Source organism: Spermophilus citellus (assembly GCF_964194105.1).
Source record: "Spermophilus citellus genome assembly, chromosome: 15".
Taxonomy (NCBI): Eukaryota; Metazoa; Chordata; class Mammalia; order Rodentia; family Sciuridae; genus Spermophilus; species Spermophilus citellus.
This window is the reverse complement of record NC_138195.1, coordinates 82,090,407-82,113,692: the sequence shown is the minus strand read 5'-3', so window position 1 is coordinate 82,113,692 and position 23,286 is coordinate 82,090,407. Positions and strand designations below refer to the sequence as shown.

Genomic DNA, 23,286 nt, shown 5'->3' with positions numbered 1-23,286 from the left:
ATAGACACACATATCTCTAGGAAATGTTTATAAATCAGACATATGATGGTTCACATCTATAATCCCAGCTACTTGGGAGGCTGAATCAGGAGGACTGAAAATTCTAGGCAAGTCTGGCCAATTTAGTGAGATTCTGTTTCAAAACAAAAAGGGCTGGGCATGTAGTTTGGTGGTAGAGTGCTTGTCAACTAGCTCTTCCAAGGTCAGGGATCAATCCCCAGCACTGAAAAATAGTAACAGTGAATATAGGTATAATGCCAAGTACAGTTAAGAGCTTTATATTTTTATCTCATTTATTCTGAACAATTCTGAGGAAGGCAATATTCTTTTCTGGACAAGGAAATGAAAGCACAGAAAGTTTAAATAATTTGCATAAATGTCACAGTCATTAAGTGGCAGAGACGACTCTAGAGTCTGTTCTCTGCATCATATTGCTGTCCTGCATCTCTCTTTAAACTTGCTTTCTTCACTTACATCACAATCTTCCTGTTAACAATTTTGTTTCATTTTTATGACAGAATGCAAACACATAAGTGGAACTTTGAATGTCTAAACATTAATCTATCCTCACAACAACCCTATAAAACAAGTACGATCACTAGCCACTATACAGATTATCATTTAGCCAACTGATGTTGTTTTGCTATCAGTAAAGCAGCAGTGTAATGTATTTCCTTAAAGCTGAACTTTGTGCCACTCCCAAAGTGCTTTGGGATAAATTACTAGAAATAAAGTTGCTAAATCAAAATTCTGAACATTTGAGGCTCTTAAGGAATTCTGCAAAATGCCTTCAGGAGGCTCTTGTGTTTTCACTCCTGTCACTAGAAAGCAGCAGCCACCACCCCCTTGTCTGACATCAACTCCAGACATCCCTCACATAAAATGTTACAATTATAGCTGTAACTAGTTAAATGCTATATATCCTGATATTAGAAAACAGCTGATAAAAATTTTATTCTATACAGGGGCTGGGGATGTGGCTCAAGCGATAGCGTGCTCGCCTGCCATGCGTGCGGCCCGGGTTCGATCCTCAGCACCACATACAAAGATGTTGTGTCTGCCGAAAACTAAAAAATAAATATTAAAAAATTCTCTTAAATTTTTTTTAATTTTATTCTATACAAACCTGCTAACCAGCACTGTATCCCTTGAAATGGAAGTTGTAAAAATTTTGATGGTATCATTTGGAGTTCATCTGTAGTAACTTCCTCGGTGTTTCCATAATCTACAAAGTGCACTTTGACGTTTCCACTTGGTAAAATGTTCTTGACCAAAGCACGATACCAGTTACCATCGCCTGGATTTGACACAAAGTTGGTGATGTGGAACACTTCCCTTCTGTTAATGTCTGAAGGTTTTATCTTGGGGGGAAAGTACCTTTACATAAAGTGCTAATAAGTCTGCTCTTTTCCCCAGATTTTCACTAAAAATCCCTAGACTCGGACTTTTCAAAATCCATTTTTAGAATTATCTTCAAAACTTTTGAAGTACCACAATTTTATATCTGATATAAAGATTTCATTCATAAGCTAGCCAAAAAAGCAGAACTGTGAAAGTGGAGGTAAAACTTGAACACTCTTGTCAATGATAAAGGCTTATAATACTACTAATGGCTTAGATTGTTTTACCTGTTACTTGGCTAAATAATATTAAAAAGAATAGAGAGATTCTTTCACTGAAACTCTGGCAAATGTGTTCCAATGCATTCTTTTCAAAATTAACATCAACTGGTGGACCAGAACAAACTACCACCTTGTATTAAACAGCTATTTTTTAAAAAATTTATTTATTTATTTATTTTAGTCATACATGACAGTAGAATGCATTTTGATATATAATACATACATGGAACGTACATACATCAATCCTATTGTCTATTCTATTCTGTAAACAGCTCTTTTACTAACAATTTAATATCAGAAATTCTGGAAAGAAAAGCACTGAAATAATGTTTACTAAGGTTTTAGCAAGAACGTGTCATTTGGAGTTACTAAAAGGAAAAACACTTGATATCTGAAGCACTCATTTAATTTTGGTTATGAGAAACGTGCTTAAAAACTAGAAATAAAATACACACTAAAAATGAAAGCTGAAAGTCAAGAAACAAAATATTCTAATAGTCAAAATGACAGCTTACCTGTAAAAAAAGCACAACAAGGTTGCCCTATTTCTGCCTTGAAACCATTCGGCAACTTCTGCTGGCAATATTCTGCTAATGATTTATTCAAATCATTGAGCTTCTTTAAAGCTAAAAATAAAACACATGTATAGCATTTAATATTAAAAATAAATACCAACACAAATTTTCCTTTAAAGTCAGAAAATGTTTTGATCACAAAAACCTTTTTCAAACAACCATTAAGTGCACCAAATATTTTTTCTTACCAAAAAATTATTAAGCAAAAAGTCATTGTTAATACTCTCAATCCAATACCAAGGACTTACTGGGCAGAGACACAATCCTACAGCATTATCATCAGTATACCAACATGAGCTCTGCAGGTGACAGGAAACATGACATAAACCCTACATAAAGCTATATAAAAGCTGTCCTGGAAAGAGTAAACATAGTTATTAAATTGACAGCAAAGTTAATAGATGCCGAGGAAATTCAGAGAGCTCATGAGCTCTTCCTGCTAGAGGCTTTACAGAGAAGTGCAGAACATTTGCTGGAAAGTAAAGGGTGATCCAAAAGCAGAAGCAGCTCTGAGACACAGTACAGAGCTACAGAATTAGGCAACCAAAAACCATCCGAAGAGGAGAAGCCTGGCAGAGCAGAGAAATAGAAAGGGCTCGGAGCCACGGCAGAACAGCAGCAGCTTGAAGACACAGACCATGCAGCGCATTAGAATGTAAGGTAAAACAGCAGTGAAGGGCCAGCCAAGTGGCTCTTACATAACAAAGGCTCAAAGAAATGGAAATTTAATCATAACAAGTTTTGAGTTTTCACCTTTCAGGTTAGTTAAAATAAAAAAGTGTGAGGACCCTACATTGGAAAGGATTTAGAACAGGGCACACTGTTGCTGTTCCAGGGCTCCTGGCCAGCCACATATCCTTTGACCCAAGGATGACAATTTTCAGAATCTGTCCCAAAGACATACTATTAGAGTAAAATCACAAAGTACAAGGAGCATTTTAGTAATAAAAGCCTGGAAACTAATTCTTCATCCACATCTAGATTAATTAAACTAACATAAATCCATGTGATGGAAGACATGTGACCCTGACAAAGAGTGGAATGCAGACTAAACAACAATGAGGTGTCCTGGGCTGGACCTGGAATACAGCAAGGATGAGAGGAAACCTTGCAAGACACAAGCCAAGTCTGACATTCAGTTGCTAGTGACAAACTGCTGGTCTCTCAGTTGTAACAAATGCACCACAATCATGCCCTGTGTTAACTACTAAGGTGTTTAAGTCACACTTAAGTATGAGAAGTGTGCAGGACCATACCACCTCTGCCCAATTCTCTGTAAATAATTTCAAAATTAAAAATGCATCAAAAAGAAAATCAATGGAGAAATCACTATGTGAACTTATTTACCAGATACAGTGGGAGAAAAGTAAAGTATGAAAGTGATGTACACTGTTTTATCAGTTAGGAATAAAGAAATCATTTAAGCATGAATAAAATATTTCTGAAAAGACATTTAGAAAACTGAGGAAAGGAAGTGGTAAATTCACTTTCCACTCTATACTCTTTACTAACTTTTGAGTTTTGTACCAACATGCTTATAAAATCCCCTGTGAAAATAAATTAAAAGGAAAAAATTTAGTTTTTCACTATAGGAAATAGTGGTCCCATCAACCAGGTGATTTTGAATGAAAGAATTACAAAACTCAGAAACCTCAGAATGGAATGTAAGTTATCTAGTTTAATGTCTGAATCTGACAGAGGATTTTAGAAAAGTTAAAAATCAATGCTGCCCATCAGAGTGAATTAAACAAAAAATGAAAATACAAAGGAGTCTGTACAAATCCAGAACAATCAGAAATCTCTAACAATTGTCAAAATCACTTGGAAACTGGCATTCACTGCTTTGAAAACATGCATCCTCCTTATGACCCAGGAATTTCATTCCTGGGTATAGACTCAACAGAAATGCATGATTACCAAATTGTACTAGAATGTTCACTCCAATATCATTTTATAGCCCCAACTGAAAGCCAGACAGATATCCAATGGTACAAAGGAATACCAGGCTGCAGTACAATGGAGTGTGGCATAGGCACAGCTACAGGCAATACCACTCTCACAGCATTAAAACCACACAAAACAAAGAAAAGCATGTATTGTATGATTCCATTTACATATAGTACAAAACAAGGAAAAACTAATTGATGCTATTAGAAGGTGGAATAGGGTTTCCTTTTGAAAAAAGAGAAGGGACAATGATAAAAGGTGACATAAAGGAAACTTTGGGATACTGGTAATGTTCTATGTCTTGACTTAGAGACCAGCTATAGAGGTGTGCTAACCTTAGCTGGCCCAGAGGTACATACCTGTAATCCCAGGTACTTGGGAGGCTGAGGCAGGAGGGTAGTACAAGTTTGAGACTAGCCTGTCTCAAAATAAGATGTAGCTCAGTGGTAGAGCACTTGGTTAGCATGTGTGAGCCCCTGGATCCCATCCATAGAAATGCACACACTAAAGTGTGTTGACCTTGTCATAATCATTATGCTATTCTCCTATGTGGGTAATTATCCACATGAATGTAATATGTCAATAAAATCAATAATTATATTTAATTCAAAAAATGAATTTAGGAGACATTCTATGAAATCTATATTGGTTTAAATATAAAAAAAAGGTTAGTAAAAGTAGAAACAATAGATTAAGACAAATAAAAGCCCACTAAGTATAACCAAATCTCTCTTAGAAATACCAATTCTCATTTGGACCTTCTCAGAGAGTACTTTTATCATTAACAAACTCATAAATTATCATATATGTCAATGTATTTGTAAAAAAAAAACAAACAAGAGCAGTCAACTTACCATTCTCTCTAAGAACATGGCAATAAAATTCTCCAGGATTATACATCATGCAGACCACAACATCTACTGTTTGGTCAATAGCAAGCTCAACCCACGTCCACTTCAATGGATTTACTTCTTCTATACCCAAGGGAACTGTAAAAGTAATCAAAGATTTTGCACAAGAAATGAACAGAGTTGGGGGAGGCTGTGGCAGGAAGTGGGTTGCTGAGAAATCTTCTGTTGAAGAAGTAAATTTCCACTGATATTATGAGTGACTTTAATGAAAAGTTAACCTTAAAAAGCCAGTTTCATAGCTGGGCCAATGGCACATGCTTGTGATCCTAGAGACTTGAGAGGACGAGGCAGGAGGACTGCAAGTTCAAAATCAACTTGGGCAAAACCCTATCTGAAAATAAAAAATAAAGGACTGGGGAAGTAGCTCAGTGGTAGATGCCCTTGGGTTTAATTCCCAGTACCAAATAAATAAATAAGAGGGAAGACAGGCACTCAACACCCACTCTTAAGCACAAGAACCCACCAGCAGAACCACCTGAACTCCAGCACAGATGCCAAACCTCACAGGCACTTCACTTACCACTGCCACTGGCTTTTTTCATGCCACTGGGTTTATCTGTCGCCATCTCCTTTTCCTCCACAGCAAAGCCTGCGTCTATGAGCGCTCTGGTGACACTGACACTGGGTGTCAGAGACTTGTCTGTGAGTTCCACCAGGGAGCTATTTTCCAACCTGTCTACCACTTTCACAGTGACCATTTTGTTCTGTACAATTTTTTTCATGAGACAAATAGCTTCTGGAGTCCAAATTCCTAATGATGGCTTTACTCCTAACAAAGAATTTTTTAAATGTTAGAATGATTCCTGAAACCAATATTTTGACATTCCTTATTTCCACAATTTTAATTTAAATCTATGGCAAGCACTGGGACTAAATAGTACAGTACTGAGCAAAAGGATTTTCTAAATATGAAAATTATAGAATTAAGAAAAATCCCCAAAAGCTTCTATGCTTCTATATTTTAAAAAAATCATAATTCCCATTGATACAAAATGTCCAGAATGTACAACCAAAGAAATGAAAAGTTGTGCTGCAATTGTATACAATGAATCGAAATCCATTCTGTAGTCATATATATTTATTTTAATTGCGTATATATGACAGCAGAATGGATTTTGATTCATTGTATAAACTGCAGCACTGTTAGAAGAGTCTAGAAAAGCAGATTCTACAAAGACATAAAATACAGTAGCTATTGTCTGGGAAGCAAGGCTTAGCAGTAAAACAGGCACAGAGATCTCACTGGGGTTATGGAAATGTTCTAAAAGTGGAGCATGGATCATGATGGTGGCTGCACAACTTGGTCAAGTTACTAAAATTTAAAATTATTTAACTAAATTTGATAGTGTATAAATCATAACTAAATACAGTTATTAAGAAAATCATGAACAAATTTATAAAAAAAATTCCAAGAAGAAACATTGATCTCATATTAACACATGCAACATCTATAGCACAAGTCAGTACTGAAAGGTTGCTTACAAATCAATACTGGTGAGGTTCTGGCTAAGTCAATTCATAAAACACAAGAGCCAAGTCATTTACAAAAAGAGTTCAACTTCTGGTATTGAAGAAGGCTGAAATAGTTTAGCTTTTAACTTATCAGAATTGGCTAAGGTGATATAATATAAATCTATCTCTGTGGTGCATGAATGAGTAAAGAAATTCACTCTTATGCTTTTCTGGAGGCTGCATAAACTACTTCCACCCTTCCTGGAGGAAGATGTACATGTGAAAAGCAGCACACTCACTAACACCCCCAATCCACCTGGGGGAGCTTGTCCTAAAAGAAGCATTTGCAATATAATTACATTGTGCAACATACCCTAAGGAAATAATCTTGGACATAATGCAAAATGTAACCAAAAGAACACTAGTAACAACAAAAGCTTGGAAACACCTAATACTGTATACTAGTTAAAATATGGTATACTTAAGTTGCTGGAGCCAATTTACTGATCTGGAAAGAAACTCCTAATCTCAATGAGAAAAATAACATGTATAGTAACAATTCTTAAGCATGTGATCATAATGTTCTTATTGTTTTGATAAGCATGTTTTCCCTGCCTCATGTTTCAATTTTCATCTTTAGGGTTTAATATTTTAAGGGACAGAATAAAAATGTCATACCTGCCAGCACACACTTTATAGCTTGCATTGGCAATTCCAACAACTTTGGAATTATGGGACAAAGTCTTGTTAAACTAAGGATTTCAAAATTTCCATAATCAACATAGCCAACAAGTACAGATTCTTCAGAAGCATAGGCCAGAACGGAGGCACGGTACCACTGGTCATCCTCTGAAACAAAGAGAGACTCAGTCTCAAATAATTTTCTAATGAAGATAAAAATAAAAACTCCTCACATTAGAGATGATCATTTGCAAGTTTTACTTTAACAGAATAACAAGCTTTACTGAAAAATGTCTGCTTACTAAACATTGTCCGTTTTGCTATCTGAAGTCTTCAGTTCCTAAAATGTAACCTTTATTAATAGCTTGCTAATTAATCATATGTTATCATTATTTACTTATGTGCCTTATCTCTTCAGTGGACAGCTCAGTAGGATGGAGTGCATGTCCTGATCATATGAATCCCCAGGTCTTGATCAATACCATTTGCTAAGGCATTCAGCAGGGCTATTTCTAGAACACCGACAGTATGAGTCAACTGGACTCCACCAGCCAAACAACTCATGTTCTGGGGGCTGCCCTGTTCTTGCCCCTCTCCTTCTATGAGGCAGCAGGGCCTCCCCCTCATTGACAGCAACAGAAACAGACTATCACAAGACAAGACTGCTGCAGCTGCAGAGGCTGTACACAACAGCTCCAGGCTTCCAGACCTCGTGCTATCCCAAATAAAACTGGCAAAGACATGAATGTGTGTGGGTCCCTACATCCCATATTTATGTAAATGGAACTATCTAAACCAATCTCCAAACACTAAATAATAATAAGAACATCCTTTCTATCCACCCCTTTGATGCTCACGGGCTCTCTGCCCTCACACCTATTGATCCACACTCTTTTGATCCAGTTTAACTGGATGTATTTAAAAATGTAACTGACACACTTTAATACTTAAGCTTCAAATGTAGCTATTCAGTGTGAACCAATGTTTCTGTTTCAATTGTTTTACTCAACTGTAAGTAAAACTTTCAATGATGCTCTTTCCTTACCTGAGAACCGAGCACAACATATATCACCAATGGTCGGATAAAAATCAGAGCGTGGAGATGCTTGACCACAGTACTCACTGAGCGCCGCCTGAAGTTCAGCAAGCTTATCTGCAGATACAGATCACATCTTCAACAACAGATAAGGTATAGTTTAAATTTATTTTTGCATGTTGAGTCTCATGAAGTTTGTTGTTATGATACAACCAATCAAGACAATTTACTTACGGCCACTTTGTAATTGTTGACAAAAGAAGTCTTCTGGTGTTTGAATGTGGGCAACCACACCACAGAACTCATCACCCACATTTACAGTTAGCACCTTGGGGATTAGGTCACTTCTGTCTACAACAATTTTATTTTCAGCTGTCATTTTTCCAATATCTTCAGGATTGCCTTATCAGAAAATATAAAAATAAGTCATTTTGGTTTCATTTAAAGTTTAGAAAAAATATGCACACTTCAATCATTTTTAAAAAGAGAATATGAGTATGACTGGGCAAGGTTCCTCAAGATGGTAGTATGAGAGCCCACGGTATTTCTCCCTTTGAAGATGGATGGATGAAGCCAGTTTCCTACATCACTCAAAGTTAGACTAGGACCAAGAAAATTAGTGGCATAAAAAGAAAATTCAGATTTAGTTGAAATGTTCTATAAATAGAATCTTTACATAATCTTAGAGTCCAAGAATATATAACTGAAATAGGCTCACATGATGAAGTAGAAACACACCTGCATAGGACCCATTCTATAATTAAATGATAAATACCATAGGAAACAATTATTATAACAAAATAAATTTTGAAATAAAAATGTTTAAAATGCAGTTAAAAAAAATGAACAAGTAACATAGGTGTCAAGTCAAGAGAAATAAATCAGGACTGACTGAAGAGTTTGAAGGAGAAAAGGCGTTGAGCACCAGAAAAATAACTTAGAACACAAGAAAATTATCAGGAATGACAAAAGCACATGGCCTATAAAATTCCAAGTTCTCAAGGAATATGTCTTCAGGATCAAGAGTCAGAAATCTCATGATACCACCAACATACCAGAATCCTGAAAGACAAAATACTGCTTTAAGGAGCTAAGACGACACTATTCAGACCGAACTATGGTCAGGCTCATTGTTTTGACTCAGAAATATGAGAAAACAGGCATCTAGAGTACTGCAGATCTGCCAAGGAAAACAAGTGTCGCCAGGCACCTAGGCAGCCCGACTCTGAAGACCAAAGGGAAATGACTGACCACAGAAGTGGAGGGAACATGGTGCCTAGTGCCTAGGAATGAGCTCCTGGTGCATTATAAGGATACCTGAAGTTATGTCGGAAATCCCTTTGAAATGGATAATTGGCACCAAACATTAGCCAAGATAAATTCAATGACCCCAACTATAAAAGGTAAGAGAGAAACTGAAACATTTTTCAGAAAAAAAATCAAAACATAGGGAGGAGGCAAGAGCAAAACTCAGCAAAGGGAAAAATGAACCACTGCCCTGTGGATTCACAGGAAAAGACGAATGGTGTGAGGCGAAGAGCACTGCCCTGGGGTGAGGGGCCTACGTTTGGGCCATATCCTCCTGTCTTAGGGTAACCTGCTGCGTCTGTGTCCTCACATTTATTTATTTAGACAATATATTTTATTGATTTTTTTAATGTGGTGCTCAGAATCGAGCCCAGTGTTTCACACATGCTAGGTAAGCGCTCTATCTGCCACTGAGCCACAACTCTAGCCCTGCGTCCTCATATTTAGACAGGGGGAGGGGAGGAATCCTCTTGATGGCCTCGTTCAGCTGTGCGAGTCCATCAGAAGGTCTTCTCAGGGTATCTGGTGGGTTTTTAAGTTATATATTCAACATGAAGGATGCCATGCTAAATAATGGAGAGAGGCCATTTAATAAGTAAAAGGCTGTGGTCCATGCTCCTTGGAAGATCCAGGTCTTGGAGGATACAGATGATGTTCACATCAGGAGTGACAATGTGATCAATACCACAAGGGAAGGCAGGCTATCCAGGGGCTGCTCAATCACCGACACAGACACCCTAAGTGGAGCCAGGCACAAGAGCACTTCAGCAGAAGGGAGGCCAGTGTACGCGGAGTCCTCAGACCTTGCTCCTCTTGACTCTACGGTGATGGGGAAAGTGGAGGTTGAAAGCTTCTCAACTGGGCCAGGCACGAAGTGGCAAGACAGAAGTAGAGGCTGGATTCTGTGCTAGGATCAAAGCTATATTCTTAAGAAAGCTCAAATTCTTAAGAAAGTTTGACAACATTTCCTCTCTTCCTCTTTTTTTTAAAAAAAATATTTTTTAGTTGTAGGTGGACACAATACTTTTATTTTATTTTTATGTGGTGCTGAGGATTGGACCCAGTGCCTCACGCATGCTAGGCAAACGCTCTACCACTGAGCCCCCCAGCCCCTCTTCCTATTTTAATGTTTTTTTTCTGGTTCTGAGTATTAAACCCAAGGTCTTGCTAAGTTCCTTAGGCTGGCTTTGAACTTGTGAACCTCCTGCCTCAGTCTCCCAAGCTGCAGTGGCACCCAGCTCTGCTTATCTTCTCTAATTTCTAAGTCTTTCCCCCATACCCACAAACACCACTGGAGTAACAGGGGTCACGACTCCAGATCCTCTGACCCTTCCATTCCCCATCACCTGATCACTGTTCCCTAGACCTGTCTACTCTAGCTAACCTCCCAACTTCTGCTCCCTTATCCTATGGTCAACTCCTCAACGGTAGACTCCAGCCATACCTATTTTTCATTTTTTTCAGGCCAACATACTCTTTTATGTCTTGAGGACTTTACATATGTGTGCTTTCTTCTAGGAGCACATGCTTCACCACTAGAACCTGATACTTCCTGCTCAGTGTGGCAGCACGTGAAGGTTTCTCTCCAAGTCTTGGTCAGGTACCCTTCCTAGGGGCTCCTCCGTGTCTGTCTGTACCAACCACACAACATACTTCTTGAAGGCACCTCCATGATACCATAGTGAAGCAAATACCTGTCACTGGATTTCTTTGTTCCTTCTAAGCATCTTATAAAGCAGATGACGCCCCTCCCCGAGAAGCATTTACCCTTCAGTTCCTCTGGCCAACTTTCCCCCATTCTCTTCTCACCTTTTCCACCACACCTTCTCACTATATTATAGACTCCAGAATTACCTTCCTCATTATTTTTCCTCACTCTGCACCACCAACACTTAGTTTCAACCATTACTACCACTATATGTTTGGTTTTCTCCTCTAGATGACAAAGAACTACTGAAAGCTTTTCAGCAGAGCTGTTGCCCTGAGATTTGTGTCTTAGGGATACCACATGGGCAAGTACCAAGAGAATGGACAGGAGAAAAAAAGACATTATTAGAAGGCTGCTTCAACTAACCATGAATGAGGAGGATTCCTGAACTAAGGAAATGGTAGCTAGAACAGAAAGGGGGAAAAAAGACATATTTGGACAGAAGAATCAACAAAGACAGGGCAAGGGATGGAAGACTAAGGGGGAAGGCAGACTTCACAATGAGTCAGGTTTGTCTATGTGGCAGGATGTGTCCAATCATGAATCTGGCATCACCTCTGGATGCATTAGCAAGAGGCAATGAATCATGTCTACACTCAAAGTAATTAGTAAAGGAATAAAGTAAAGGAAAAACAGGCTATAAAGAGACACATAGGGCTGGGGTTGTGACTCAGTGGTAGAGCGCCCACCTTGCATTGTGAGGCACTGCATTCGATCCTCAGTACCACATAAAAATAAAGATATTGTGTCCAACTATAACTAAAAAAAATTTAAAAAAGAAACATATGCCTAGGCAATGAGAAAATAAAATTCTGAGGATAAAATTTCTTGATCTGTTTAAACTAAATGAAAAACCACACACATGTAAACAAGAAGTAAAAAATAAACACAGAATTTTAAAGACCTACATATTATTGATAGGAATACTCAAATAAAGAAAAGTACCAAATTAAACTAAGGAAATGTGAGCTAAAAAGTTCTCAGCCTAAAGTGTCATATTTAATACTTTATAATAATGATAATTACCATGTTAAGGATTAATCTAGACACAGAGAAGGAGACTGGCAGGGAAGACTGAGATTGGAAATATTACTAAATGAAAATCACCATCCTTCTTATAGTTTACAGAAGGACTGTCACCATTACTAGTGTGGGCAGTCCTGCCTTTTTGATTTAGAAGAGAAGAAGCTCTTCAATAACTGAAGCCACTACATATTTATATTCATCTGAATACTCACCTTGATCTGTGCTTTGCTTCTTAGAATTTTGTCCTTTGGGTTTCAAACCATATCCCATTTCTACAAGTACATGGTCTAAAAGTTTTCCTAAAAAGTGATTAAGAACATATATCTCTATTGAGACACTGTACAAAGCATTAAAAATAAACAAGTTAATAACATGATGCAGAGATTACAACTATTAACACACTGGTATGTTTTACCAGGTCACTTGCTATGGACAAGACAGTTTAGTAATATCCAGTTTTAAAAATCGAGATAAAATTCCCATAGTAGCACAATGGTAAATTGAATGAAAAGATTTCTCAGTTACTACCCCACAAGAATGCTTAGAATAACCACTATTTATGAGAAAAAAAAATAAGACATAAGACTACTTTTTCTCAGACTGACAGTCTGGCTGAAACAAGGGCTCGTCAGCCCTGACATGAAGCTCAGTTCCCTGAAATAACAACCAAGAGCTGAAATCATAACATGATATATACATAACAAGCAACAAAAGATTTTATAGTTAAGTTCAACAGATTAACTGCGTTTTCTGCCAAGTCACCCATGTCATAGTCCATAAAAGCAGAGGGAAAACCAACAAGCAACTGCATGCAGACTGACAGAAGCCACTTCCCAAACTGCTACGGAACTCCATCCCCAGTGCCTCCTTGCCACAGTTCACACACTGCACACTAGTGAACGCAGGACTGGGGGGCAGATGAGGATGAGTGGATTCAGTAAGAAATTCAGGAATTTCAGCAATGAAGGAGAAACCAAGAGTGTACATCATAACGGCTATACTAACAGGAGAATGACATCATCCCTATTCCCATGTTGTCCAATCTGGCCTTTTAAATCACCTAATTCTATGAATTTGTACCATGTCTTTGATAAACTGCCAATCCAACCCCCCATTTTCAGTCACAATCTGAATGACTCCAGAGAGGAGTTTACTTGGCTTCACCTTTGTGGTTATATTTCTTCTCCAAGTGACAGGTGGGGACTGAATAACATATTAAATCCTTAATTTAAAAAGAAAACTCAGATCTTACCTGAATTTTGTAGCATGACATCTACAGCATAGGTAACCACTTCCTCATTCAAGATGTCAATAATCTTTATAGAGCAGAACTGCTCCATGAACAGTGATTTAATAGTTTTGATACAATCATTGCTCCAATTCCCCTCTGCTGGTACAACACCAGCCACAAAGCACTTTATGGCCTAAAAAATTTTGTGCAAGTTATTAGTACGAATGAATTTTATAAATAAAATTTCTAATTAATTTTTAAGTATTTTAATAAAAATGATGTTTTCATGCTAAAAACTTAGCAAAAGTCTAAGTACTAACCAGATAAACAATTTTAGGCATAACTGTATTTGTCTCTCTTGGTACTTCTGTTCTTAAAGCTAACTTTTGGTACCTGAAGCTTGAGAAATTCATTCAAGAATAATGATTAGACTTCAATTATAAAAAAAATTTGGGCTACTTTCAAGTAATAGATAGAAAAAAAAAGTTTGTAAACACCAGATAGGTAAGATGTACCTAAAAGTTTTTTTCCTGAGGAACTTTTAACTAAATGAGGGATAACTGAAGTGGAGCCTAGGGGTGTTCATATACATAGTAAAGATATTCCAATAAGTATGAAATCTTGGCAGAACAGAAGCAAGCATTAAACATGAAGAAACAGCTCCCTGGGGACACTGATGGGAGTTTAGAAAGTAAAAGACTCACACAAGGAGGAAACAAGTCAATGTTTCTGTTTAGTTGGTGAATTCTGTTTACTGGAATTATTTCTTCATTTCCATAATCAATATACAAGACTTGTACCTTCTTCTGTAGCACATCAACATCTTGTATTACCACTCTGTTCCAGGTCTGGAAAGGAATTATAATGGAATTTTGCTTCCAAATAGCATTCCACATTCTCAAAGAACCTCTGTATTAACAACAGACCACATAAATGAAAGGCTCCTCTTCTGTTCAGAGGCACTCAAAAACTCAACTTTAATGTCTACAAATCTTGCTAAGAAATTCCTAAAATCATCTAATTAGGACACTTTAATATTCACAAGTATTCCTAAGCTATTCCAGCCCAGCAGACTCTACACTGATGTCTCAGCCACACAAATAACCACAAACTCTAAGATCAGCAACCACTTAGGAACCAATAAACAGAGGAGAAGGTTAGGGCAGGAGGAAGTGTAGAGAACAGAGCAGGGAACAGAGAGGAAGAGTCTAGCTGTGAGCCATCCCAGCCTTCACCAGCTCTGGTGTAGACAAGGTGGGACAACCAATGTCAGGACATCTTACTGAATAATTCATTTCATCACAGGTTACCTGATCAACTGTGTACTTGGCAACACAAACTTCCCCCTTAACCGGAATATAATCTTCATCTTGCACCATATTTGCATATGTTTCTTTTAAACTTGCAGAGAGCTGGTTCATGTATTCTAAAACTTCTGAAGAATATAACTGGACATAAAAGTCACTTGGGTGTCTGAATTCAGTAACTGTACCCTTTCAAAGACAGAAAAGATAATAATTCACCAGGAATAAAAACAAATGTGAATTTCTTAAAGCTTTAAAACTCAGACACAAAAAGTGTCATAGTTTTTGTAGTCTTTAATAATTTAATTGGATATTTTATAGCTACTATATGCACTCGATTTAAAAATAGGAAATGAAATAAAAACCTATAGTCCTGGATCTATGGCAATTAAAGAAAAAATACCTTTATTTCCATGGTTTTCTTGAGTTGTAGACTTCTCAAGTCAGAAAACATTATTTTCTCAGTATCAGTGGCTATTTCTTTAGTAACCCCAAGTGGACAGTCACTCTGGTTTGAAAAACACAAAGGAGTTATTTACAAGCACAGCTGTTAATGACATTGTAGCCACTAACAGCTGGACTCATATAAACCTAACTCTTAGGCTTAATAACAGAGAACAGAAATAGGGATGGCCTCTAAGAGCTGCTGAAATTCATTTTGTACAGACAACATACACAGCACAGGGGTCACCCAAGAATGAGGGCATCACAGGGAAGATAATGTTGAATTCGTTAAAAAAATAAAAAGGTAGAAGTGCTACTTTTAATTGTAAATGAAATTTATAGTTTTAAATTATAAATGTGTACTTGTTAATGTTTTTGTAAGAATAAATATTTGAGAAGGTCAGAAAAGATAATAATTCACCAGGAATAAAAGCAAATGTGAATTTCTTAAAGCTTTAAAACTCAAGACACTCTTTTTTCAAACTAGAGGCTAGAAGGAGCTACAGAAACCTAAATTGTAGCTTTTTTTTTTTTTTTTTTTGTACTGGTGATTGAACTCAGGGCACCACTGAACTACATCCCCAGCCCTGTTTTGTACTTATTTAGAGACAGAGTCTCACTGAATTGCTTAACACTTCGTTGTTGCTGAGGGTGCAACAGTGAGGTGTTAAGTGGTTCTGAACTTGCGATCCTCCTGTCTCAGCCTCTCCAGCAGCTGGGATTACAGGCATGTGCCACTGTGCCCAGTTTAAAACTTATCTTTAAATATGAGTTGGAAACATACACTGGAGAAAAGATAGCCTCTTCAACAAATGATGCTGGGAAAACTGGAAATCCATAAGCAGCAAAATGAAATCAAACCCCTGTCTCTCACTATGCACAAAACTCAACTCAAAGTAGATCAAGGAACTAGGAATTAAATCAGAGACCCTGTGTCTAATAGAAGAAAAAGTAGGCCCAAATCTCCATCATATCAGATTAGGCCCCTACTTCCTTAATAAGACTCCTATAGTGTAAGAATTAAAATCCAGAATTACTCCTTCTCAGCAAAAGAAACAATCAATAAGGTGAAGAGAGCCTCCAGCTTGGGAGCAAATTTTTACCACTTGCACATCAGATAGAGCACTAATCTCTAGGGTGTATAAAGAACTCTAAAAGCTAAACACCAAAAAAACCCCAAATAACCCAATCAATAAATAGGCCAAGGAACTGAACAGACACTTCTCAGAAGGTGATATATAATCAATCAACAAATATATGAAAAAATGTTCAACATCTCTAGCAATTAGAGAAATCCAAATCAAAACTACTCTAAGATTTCATCTTACTCCAGTCAGAATGGCAGCTATTATGCATAAAAACAACAATAAGTGTTGGCGAGGATGTGGGGGATGAGGTACACTCATACGTTGCTGGTGAGACTGCAAAATGGTACAGCCAATCTGGAAAGCAGTATGGACATTTCTTGGAAAACTGGAAATGGAATCGCCTTTTGACCCAGCTATCCCACTCCTTGGTCTATACCCAAAGGACTTAAAAACAGCATACTACAGGGACACAGCCAAATCAATGTTTATAGCAGCACAATTCACAATAGCTAAACTGTGGAACCAACTTAGATGCCCTTCAGTAGATGAATGGATAAAAAAATGTGGTGTATGTACACAATGGAATATTACTGGGCAATAAAAGAAAATAAAATCATGGCATTTGCAGGTAAATGGATGGAGTTAGAGGAGATAATGCTAAGGGAAGTTAGCCAATCCCCAAAAACCAAATGCTGAATGTTTTCTCTGACATAAGGAGGCTGATTCATAGTGGGGTTGGGAGGTGGGGGCATGAGAGGAACAGACGAACTCTAGATAGGGCAGAGGAGAAGGAGGGGAAGGGAGGGGAAGGGAGGGGAATGGAGGTAGAAAAGATGGTGGAATGAAATGGACATCATTACTCTAAGAACATGTATAAAGACACAAAGGGTGTGAACATACTTTGTATACAACTAGAGATATGAAAAATTGTGCTCTATATGTGTATTAAGAATTGTAATGCATTCTGCTGTCATATATAACAAATTAGAATAAATTAAAAATAAATATAGTTGGACACAAGGTTTTCAAATTATAAATGATTCAGCTCCTATAGTTATTTAAAAAGGAGAGAGCTAGTAAGAGGAAGAAAATTCTCCTTACATAGAAACCCTACAGGGTTTGTTCACAGCTGGCACCTGCAGGTGCCAACTAATTAGGGCTCCTCAACTAATCCAAGTGATTTTGCACTGACACAGTGGGGAGAAAGACTGTAAATAAAAAATTATCACACACCTCCACTACCAAATTCATCAAATCCCATCATTAAAGCAAGTGGATTTAATAGGAAATTTTTGTTTTTAAACATTAGTGGACACTGGGCACAGTGGTACAAGCCTGTAATCCCAGCAGCTTGGGAGACAGGAAAAATGATTTTGAGTTCAAAGCCAGCCTCAGTAAAAGCAAGGCGCTAAGGAATTCAGTGAAACTCTGAATGAATGAAATACAAAACAGGGCAGGAGAGGTGGCTCAGTGATTGAGTGACCCTGAGTTCAATCACTAGTAACCCCCCCCCCAAAAAAAAAACAACACAAAAACATTAATGGAAATGTAGAAATGAGTCTGAATTGTTTTTTGAAGTATGGGGAATCACACTCAGGGCCTCATGCATACTAGGCAAGTGCTCTACAACTGAGCTACATCCTACATCCCCAGACCTAAAACATTTTATTTGGCTTAAGTACTTATTCAATAAAGGGGAGTCACTTAAAATTTCCTATGAAGACAAAGAATATCATACCTCATTTTTCACTTCCATGTTCTTTGTTTCAAAAGGTGACTTATTATCTTCAAGTTTATGGAAACTGAAATAAAGCAACTGATTACAATATTTATACTATGGAGCATTTAAGAATGGAGACCATAAATCGAAATTACATTCAAGTCTCAATGAACAATAGCTAGAAAGAACCAGGCAGCTTCCTCCAGGAAGGATCACAGCAGGGGCCCATGCAAGAGTCCACCCCATGTGTGCAAAGCTTACTTTCCAAGTGTCACCGGATGAAAGGGAGGCAGTCACAGTCTCTATGCCTGGTTTCTTATTAGTTTGATGAAGATAATCCCTAAGTTACATCTACACAAAGTCTTGAGGATAAAATGTGGTTATATGTGAAACTTCTGTAAACTGGTAAACGACATGCAAAGATTTATGCATTTAAAAATCACTACTCAAGAGGCACTATGCAAGTTTCAACTTACCAAAATTCAGGGAATCAAACATGATTAAAAGTAAGGCATTCTAAAATTATAACCATTTTAAAAAACTCCTTTAAGGTTCTAAATCATAATATATACTGTCTAAAATATATAAAACTAAGCTCATAGAGCTATTCACCTCAGGTTTGTATGTTTCATTATATCTCAATAAACATCGGAATGTAACAACTTCTAAATAGTTCTGTTTAACTGATGAGATACTTATTCTATCAGGAAGAGCTTCTTCAATATTACCTAATGAATCAAAGCTCATGAACACTTACCTTTGCTGGACAGGCTTGCACACAATGCTGTGGGCAGACCAGTCTCTTCTCTGACAGGCCGTGGAGCAATAGTATGTCTGCTTGCATTGAGAACACCTCAGGGACCCTGAGGAACACAACCAGGACATCATTGGTGGTGCACGCCAGATGTGTGTTATTGAGATCAAGATGTCCCCAAAGACCAGACCCACCAAACATCACTATCAATCACCTCAAGAAGACCATTTGAAGGGAACTGTGTAATTTATGGTTAGGTATTTAGATTGCACTTAGCTGCAATCTCAGTTACTCAAGAGGCTGAGGCAGGAGAATCACAAGGTTCAGGGTTAGTCTAGGCAATTTAGCAAGACCCTGTCTAAAAGTAAAACATAAATTTCAAGACAGAATTGGCTGGGGATGTAGCTCAGTGGTACAGTACCCCCAGGATTCAAACCCCTGCACTGGGTGGGCAGAGAAAGACTAGACAAAAATATTTAGGGATACAACTCACGATAACCCAAAGCTTGACACAACCAAAATGTTCATCAATATAAACACAGATAAATATGTCAAAACATCATGTTCATGGTGAATACATACAATTCTATTTAAAATAAATTAAAAAAATAAATTGTGATATAATCATGTGATGGAATACTACTTAGCAATAACAAAAGTAATTAATGATACATGCAATGGCATTGATTAATCTCTAAAATATTATTCTAGATAACTTTATATAAATGAGCCTGTACTATATCAATTTATACATGGGAAATTCTATGACAGGCAAAATTAATTTACAGTGAAAAAAATGGTCATTTTCTTGGGGGTATAGTGATGGGAAAGGGATTTAAAGAACTTTTTAAATTAAATTTTTTAGTTGTAAATGAATATAATAACTTTCATTTTATTTATTTTTTAAGAGAGACAGAGAAGAGAGAATTTTTCAGTTTTCGGTGGACACAACATCTTTATTTTATTTGTATGTGGTGCTAAGGATCGAACCCAGTGTCTCACACTTGCCAGGCAAGCACTCTACCAACACTGAGCTACAACTGCAGCCCCCACAGAAAGTCTTCTGAGGAGACAATATTCTGTATCTTGATCGGTGTGTGTGAATTTCAGTACCTGTATGCTTTCTTTAAAAAAAAAAAATCACAAGAGGCTAGGGCTGGGGCTCAGCGGTAGCACACTTGCCTGGCATGTGTGAGGCACTGGGTTCGAGTCTCAGCACCACATATAAATAAATAAAAATAAAGGTCTATCAACAACTAACAAAATGATTAAAAAATCATAAAAGGGGCTGGGGATGTGGCTCAAGCGGTAGCGCGCTCGCCTGGCATGCGTGCGGCCCGGGTTCGATCCTCAGCACCACATACCAACAAAGATGTTGTGTCTGCCGAGAACTAAAAAAATAAATATTAAAAATTCTCTCTCTCTCTCTCTCCTCTCTCACTCTGTCTTTAAAAAAAATCATAAAAATACTAATCAACTGAGGAATCAAAAAAAGCAGAAAGATCTAGATAAAGATCAATGGTAGGATGTTAATAGTTACTACAGATGAATGACAGGTACACAATATATATACAAAGATACACACACACACTATCTGCCATAGTAAAAATATTTTTCAATTGTGTAGAATTAGCTAGGGACATCTAAGAGCAAGCTGCTTACCAAACAGACCACAGCGATGGCAAGTTGTTGACCGAAGGGGAGGTCCTAAAGAGTTGAAGAGCGCTGGATTACTTATGGACAAGGAATTTTCAACCAACTTGTGTGATTTTTTTGACTGTGCAGGAGACACACTATTGCTGGGCTTCTATTAAGAACAAAGAAGAGCAATATTAGAACTTGGTAATAATTTCTTTAAATACTAGATTTATGACTGACTGCTTTGGTAAGATAGAATAGATGCCTTCTCCCTCATTCCTCCCAAGTATAACTAAAACCCCCAAACTTACATATAAAACAAATTAAGAGGATTCTTGTAAGGAAAGAGAGGAAGTGTCTACACTATACTCAAATTGAAAAATGATGATGCCAGTAAATTTTGTATCTATAATGCCCTCAAATATCAATAATTAACTCAATTATAAATATGCCAGTTGAAAGATAATAGATTGACCAAATGGATTAAAAGATGTTACCCAACTATATGCTACCTATAAGGAACTCATTTCAAGTATAATGATATAAACAGGTTGTAATTAAAAAGATGGAAAAGTACCTCAACAATGTTAACAGAAAACAGATATGGTTGTACTAATATCAAAGACTACAGAGCAAAGAAAACCAGGGAGGGACAATGACAAAAGGGTCATTCCAAAAAGAAGAATGTGCCAATCCTAAATGTGTTTGTAGCAAATAGAGCTATCAAATGTAAAGAAAAATTAAACTAAAAAAAGAATAGGTAATCCATAATAATAGTTAGAGATGTTAATGCTTCTTCTCAACAATAGATATAACTAGATAGACAATTGACAAGAATATAGAAAAACTCATCACAATTAATCAAAAAGACCTATCAGGAATTTACAGACGATTTGAGCCAACATTTTAGACTGTGGAATGCACATTCTTTTCAAGCACCAACAGAACATGTACTAAGTCCATAACCAGAGCCACAAAACAATCCTCAAGGGCTAGGGATGTGGCTCAGTGATGGAGTGCTTGCCTAGCACGTATGAGTCTCTGGGTTTGATCCCCACTACCTGGCAGGGGTGTAGGGGAACCTCAAAAAAAAAAAAAAAAACAAGGTTGGGGATGTGGCCCCATGGTAGAGCATGTGCTCAGTATGCATGAAGAGGAAGGGAGAATTTAAATCATACAGAGTTTGTTCTCTGACTACAACAGACTCGAACTTGAAATCAGTAGCAGGAACAGATAATCTCCAAACACATGAAAACTAAAATACATACTCCTAAATAATGCATGTGCCAAACAGAAAGTCTCCAGGTTAATAAAAGACCCTTGAACTGAAAGATGATAATATAAAATATCAAAACTTGTGGGAAGCTGGGTACGGTGACACATGCCTATGATCCCAGCAGCTCAGGAGGCTGAGGCAGGAGGATCGCAAGTTCAAAGCCAGCCTCAGCAACAGCAAGGTGCTCAGCAATTCATTGAGACCCTGTGTCTAAATAAAATACAAAATAGGGCTGGGAATGTGGCTCAGTGGTCAAGTGTCCCTGAGTTCAATCCCCAGTAGCAAAAAAAAAAAAAAAAAAAAAGTGGGACATAGTTAAACCAGTGTTGATCTCTTCAAAGAACCAAGTCTTGTTTTCATTCAAAACTATCACAATATGAACTAATTTAAATAGATCTAAAAATATTAGAGGAAAATTTAAAGCCTTAAATGAACATATTGGAAAAGAGGAAAAGTTTCAAATCGACAATATAATCTCTCATCTTGCCATAGTTTGAACCCTGAATGTCCCCTAGAGGTTCGTATGTTAAAGGCTGGTCTCCAGAGTGGTGCTACTGGGAGGTGGTGGAACCTTTAGGTCATCAGAGACACCCTTGAAGGGGAACCCAAACTCTTCCTCTTTTTCTTCCTGGTCATAATATAAGCAGTTTTATTCCATCACATGCTCTCACCATGATATGCTGCCTTACCACAGGCCCCAAAGCAATGGGGCCATTTGATCATTAACTGGAATACCTCCCAAACTGTGAGCCAAATTTAACCTCTTTTCTATATAATTATCTCAGATATATCATTATACTGAAGAAAGCTAACACATAACTCAAAAACAAAACAAAAAATGACAAAAAAATGCCCCAAAGAAGGAAAAACTCAGTAAAAATAAAAGCAAAAATAAATAACATTAAAAATAAACAAAAAAATTAATGAAAACAAGACTTGGTTCTTTGAAAAGATCAATAAAATTTACAAACCTCTTGTAAAACAGATAATAAAGAAAAGAGAGAAGACAGAAATTACCAATTTCCAAAATGAAACATGGATAGCACTGTGGTGACATCAAAATAATATACTAAACAACTCTGCACACATCATTTGGTAATATAGACAAAATATACCAATTCATTTGAAAAAATAAACTAAAACTATCATAATATGAACTAATTTAAATAAATCTAAAAATATTTTTTAAATTATATCAGTTTTGAAATTCCACCAGGAGAAATATCCAAGTCCAAACTGTTTTCACTGGAGAATCCTACCAAATATTTAAACAAAAACTAACATAAATTCCATATTTATTTATTCCATTATCTCTCTTCCAGAAAATAGAAAAGGAACACTTTCCAATGCTTCTTATAAAGCTAATATTACATTGATATTCAAACTACACAAAGAAGTGAAAGAGAGAAAATTATAAAACAAGCCCTCCCTTGAAAATGAATTTAAAAATCTTTATCAAAGTTTTATCAGAATTCAACAATATATAAAAATAGTTGTACACCATGACCAAATGAGGTTTATTCCAGAGACACAAGGCTGGTTAACTACTCAAAATATCAATGTAA

The 23,286-nt window shown here is 37.0% G+C and overlaps 1 protein-coding gene across 1 annotated transcript in view; it reads right to left on the bottom strand.

Moving 5' to 3' along the window:
- Window positions 1-23,286, bottom strand: part of TDRD1 (tudor domain containing 1) — a gene marked incomplete at its 5' end in the record, with an annotated part of 40,327 nt that overhangs the window by 11,197 nt on the left and 5,844 nt on the right. Inside the window, 15 exons of the mRNA XM_081268104.1 lie at window positions 1,127-1,297; window positions 2,138-2,248; window positions 4,999-5,133; window positions 5,576-5,824; window positions 7,186-7,356; window positions 8,234-8,341; window positions 8,459-8,626; window positions 12,479-12,565; window positions 13,519-13,690; window positions 14,202-14,345; window positions 14,808-14,990; window positions 15,205-15,309; window positions 18,072-18,135; window positions 18,811-18,916; window positions 20,470-20,614. Coding sequence (XP_081124230.1) covers window positions 1,127-1,297; window positions 2,138-2,248; window positions 4,999-5,133; window positions 5,576-5,824; window positions 7,186-7,356; window positions 8,234-8,341; window positions 8,459-8,626; window positions 12,479-12,565; window positions 13,519-13,690; window positions 14,202-14,345; window positions 14,808-14,990; window positions 15,205-15,309; window positions 18,072-18,135; window positions 18,811-18,916; window positions 20,470-20,614 — 2,119 coding nt within the window. The remainder of the gene's footprint in view (window positions 1-1,126; window positions 1,298-2,137; window positions 2,249-4,998; window positions 5,134-5,575; window positions 5,825-7,185; window positions 7,357-8,233; window positions 8,342-8,458; window positions 8,627-12,478; window positions 12,566-13,518; window positions 13,691-14,201; window positions 14,346-14,807; window positions 14,991-15,204; window positions 15,310-18,071; window positions 18,136-18,810; window positions 18,917-20,469; window positions 20,615-23,286) is intronic.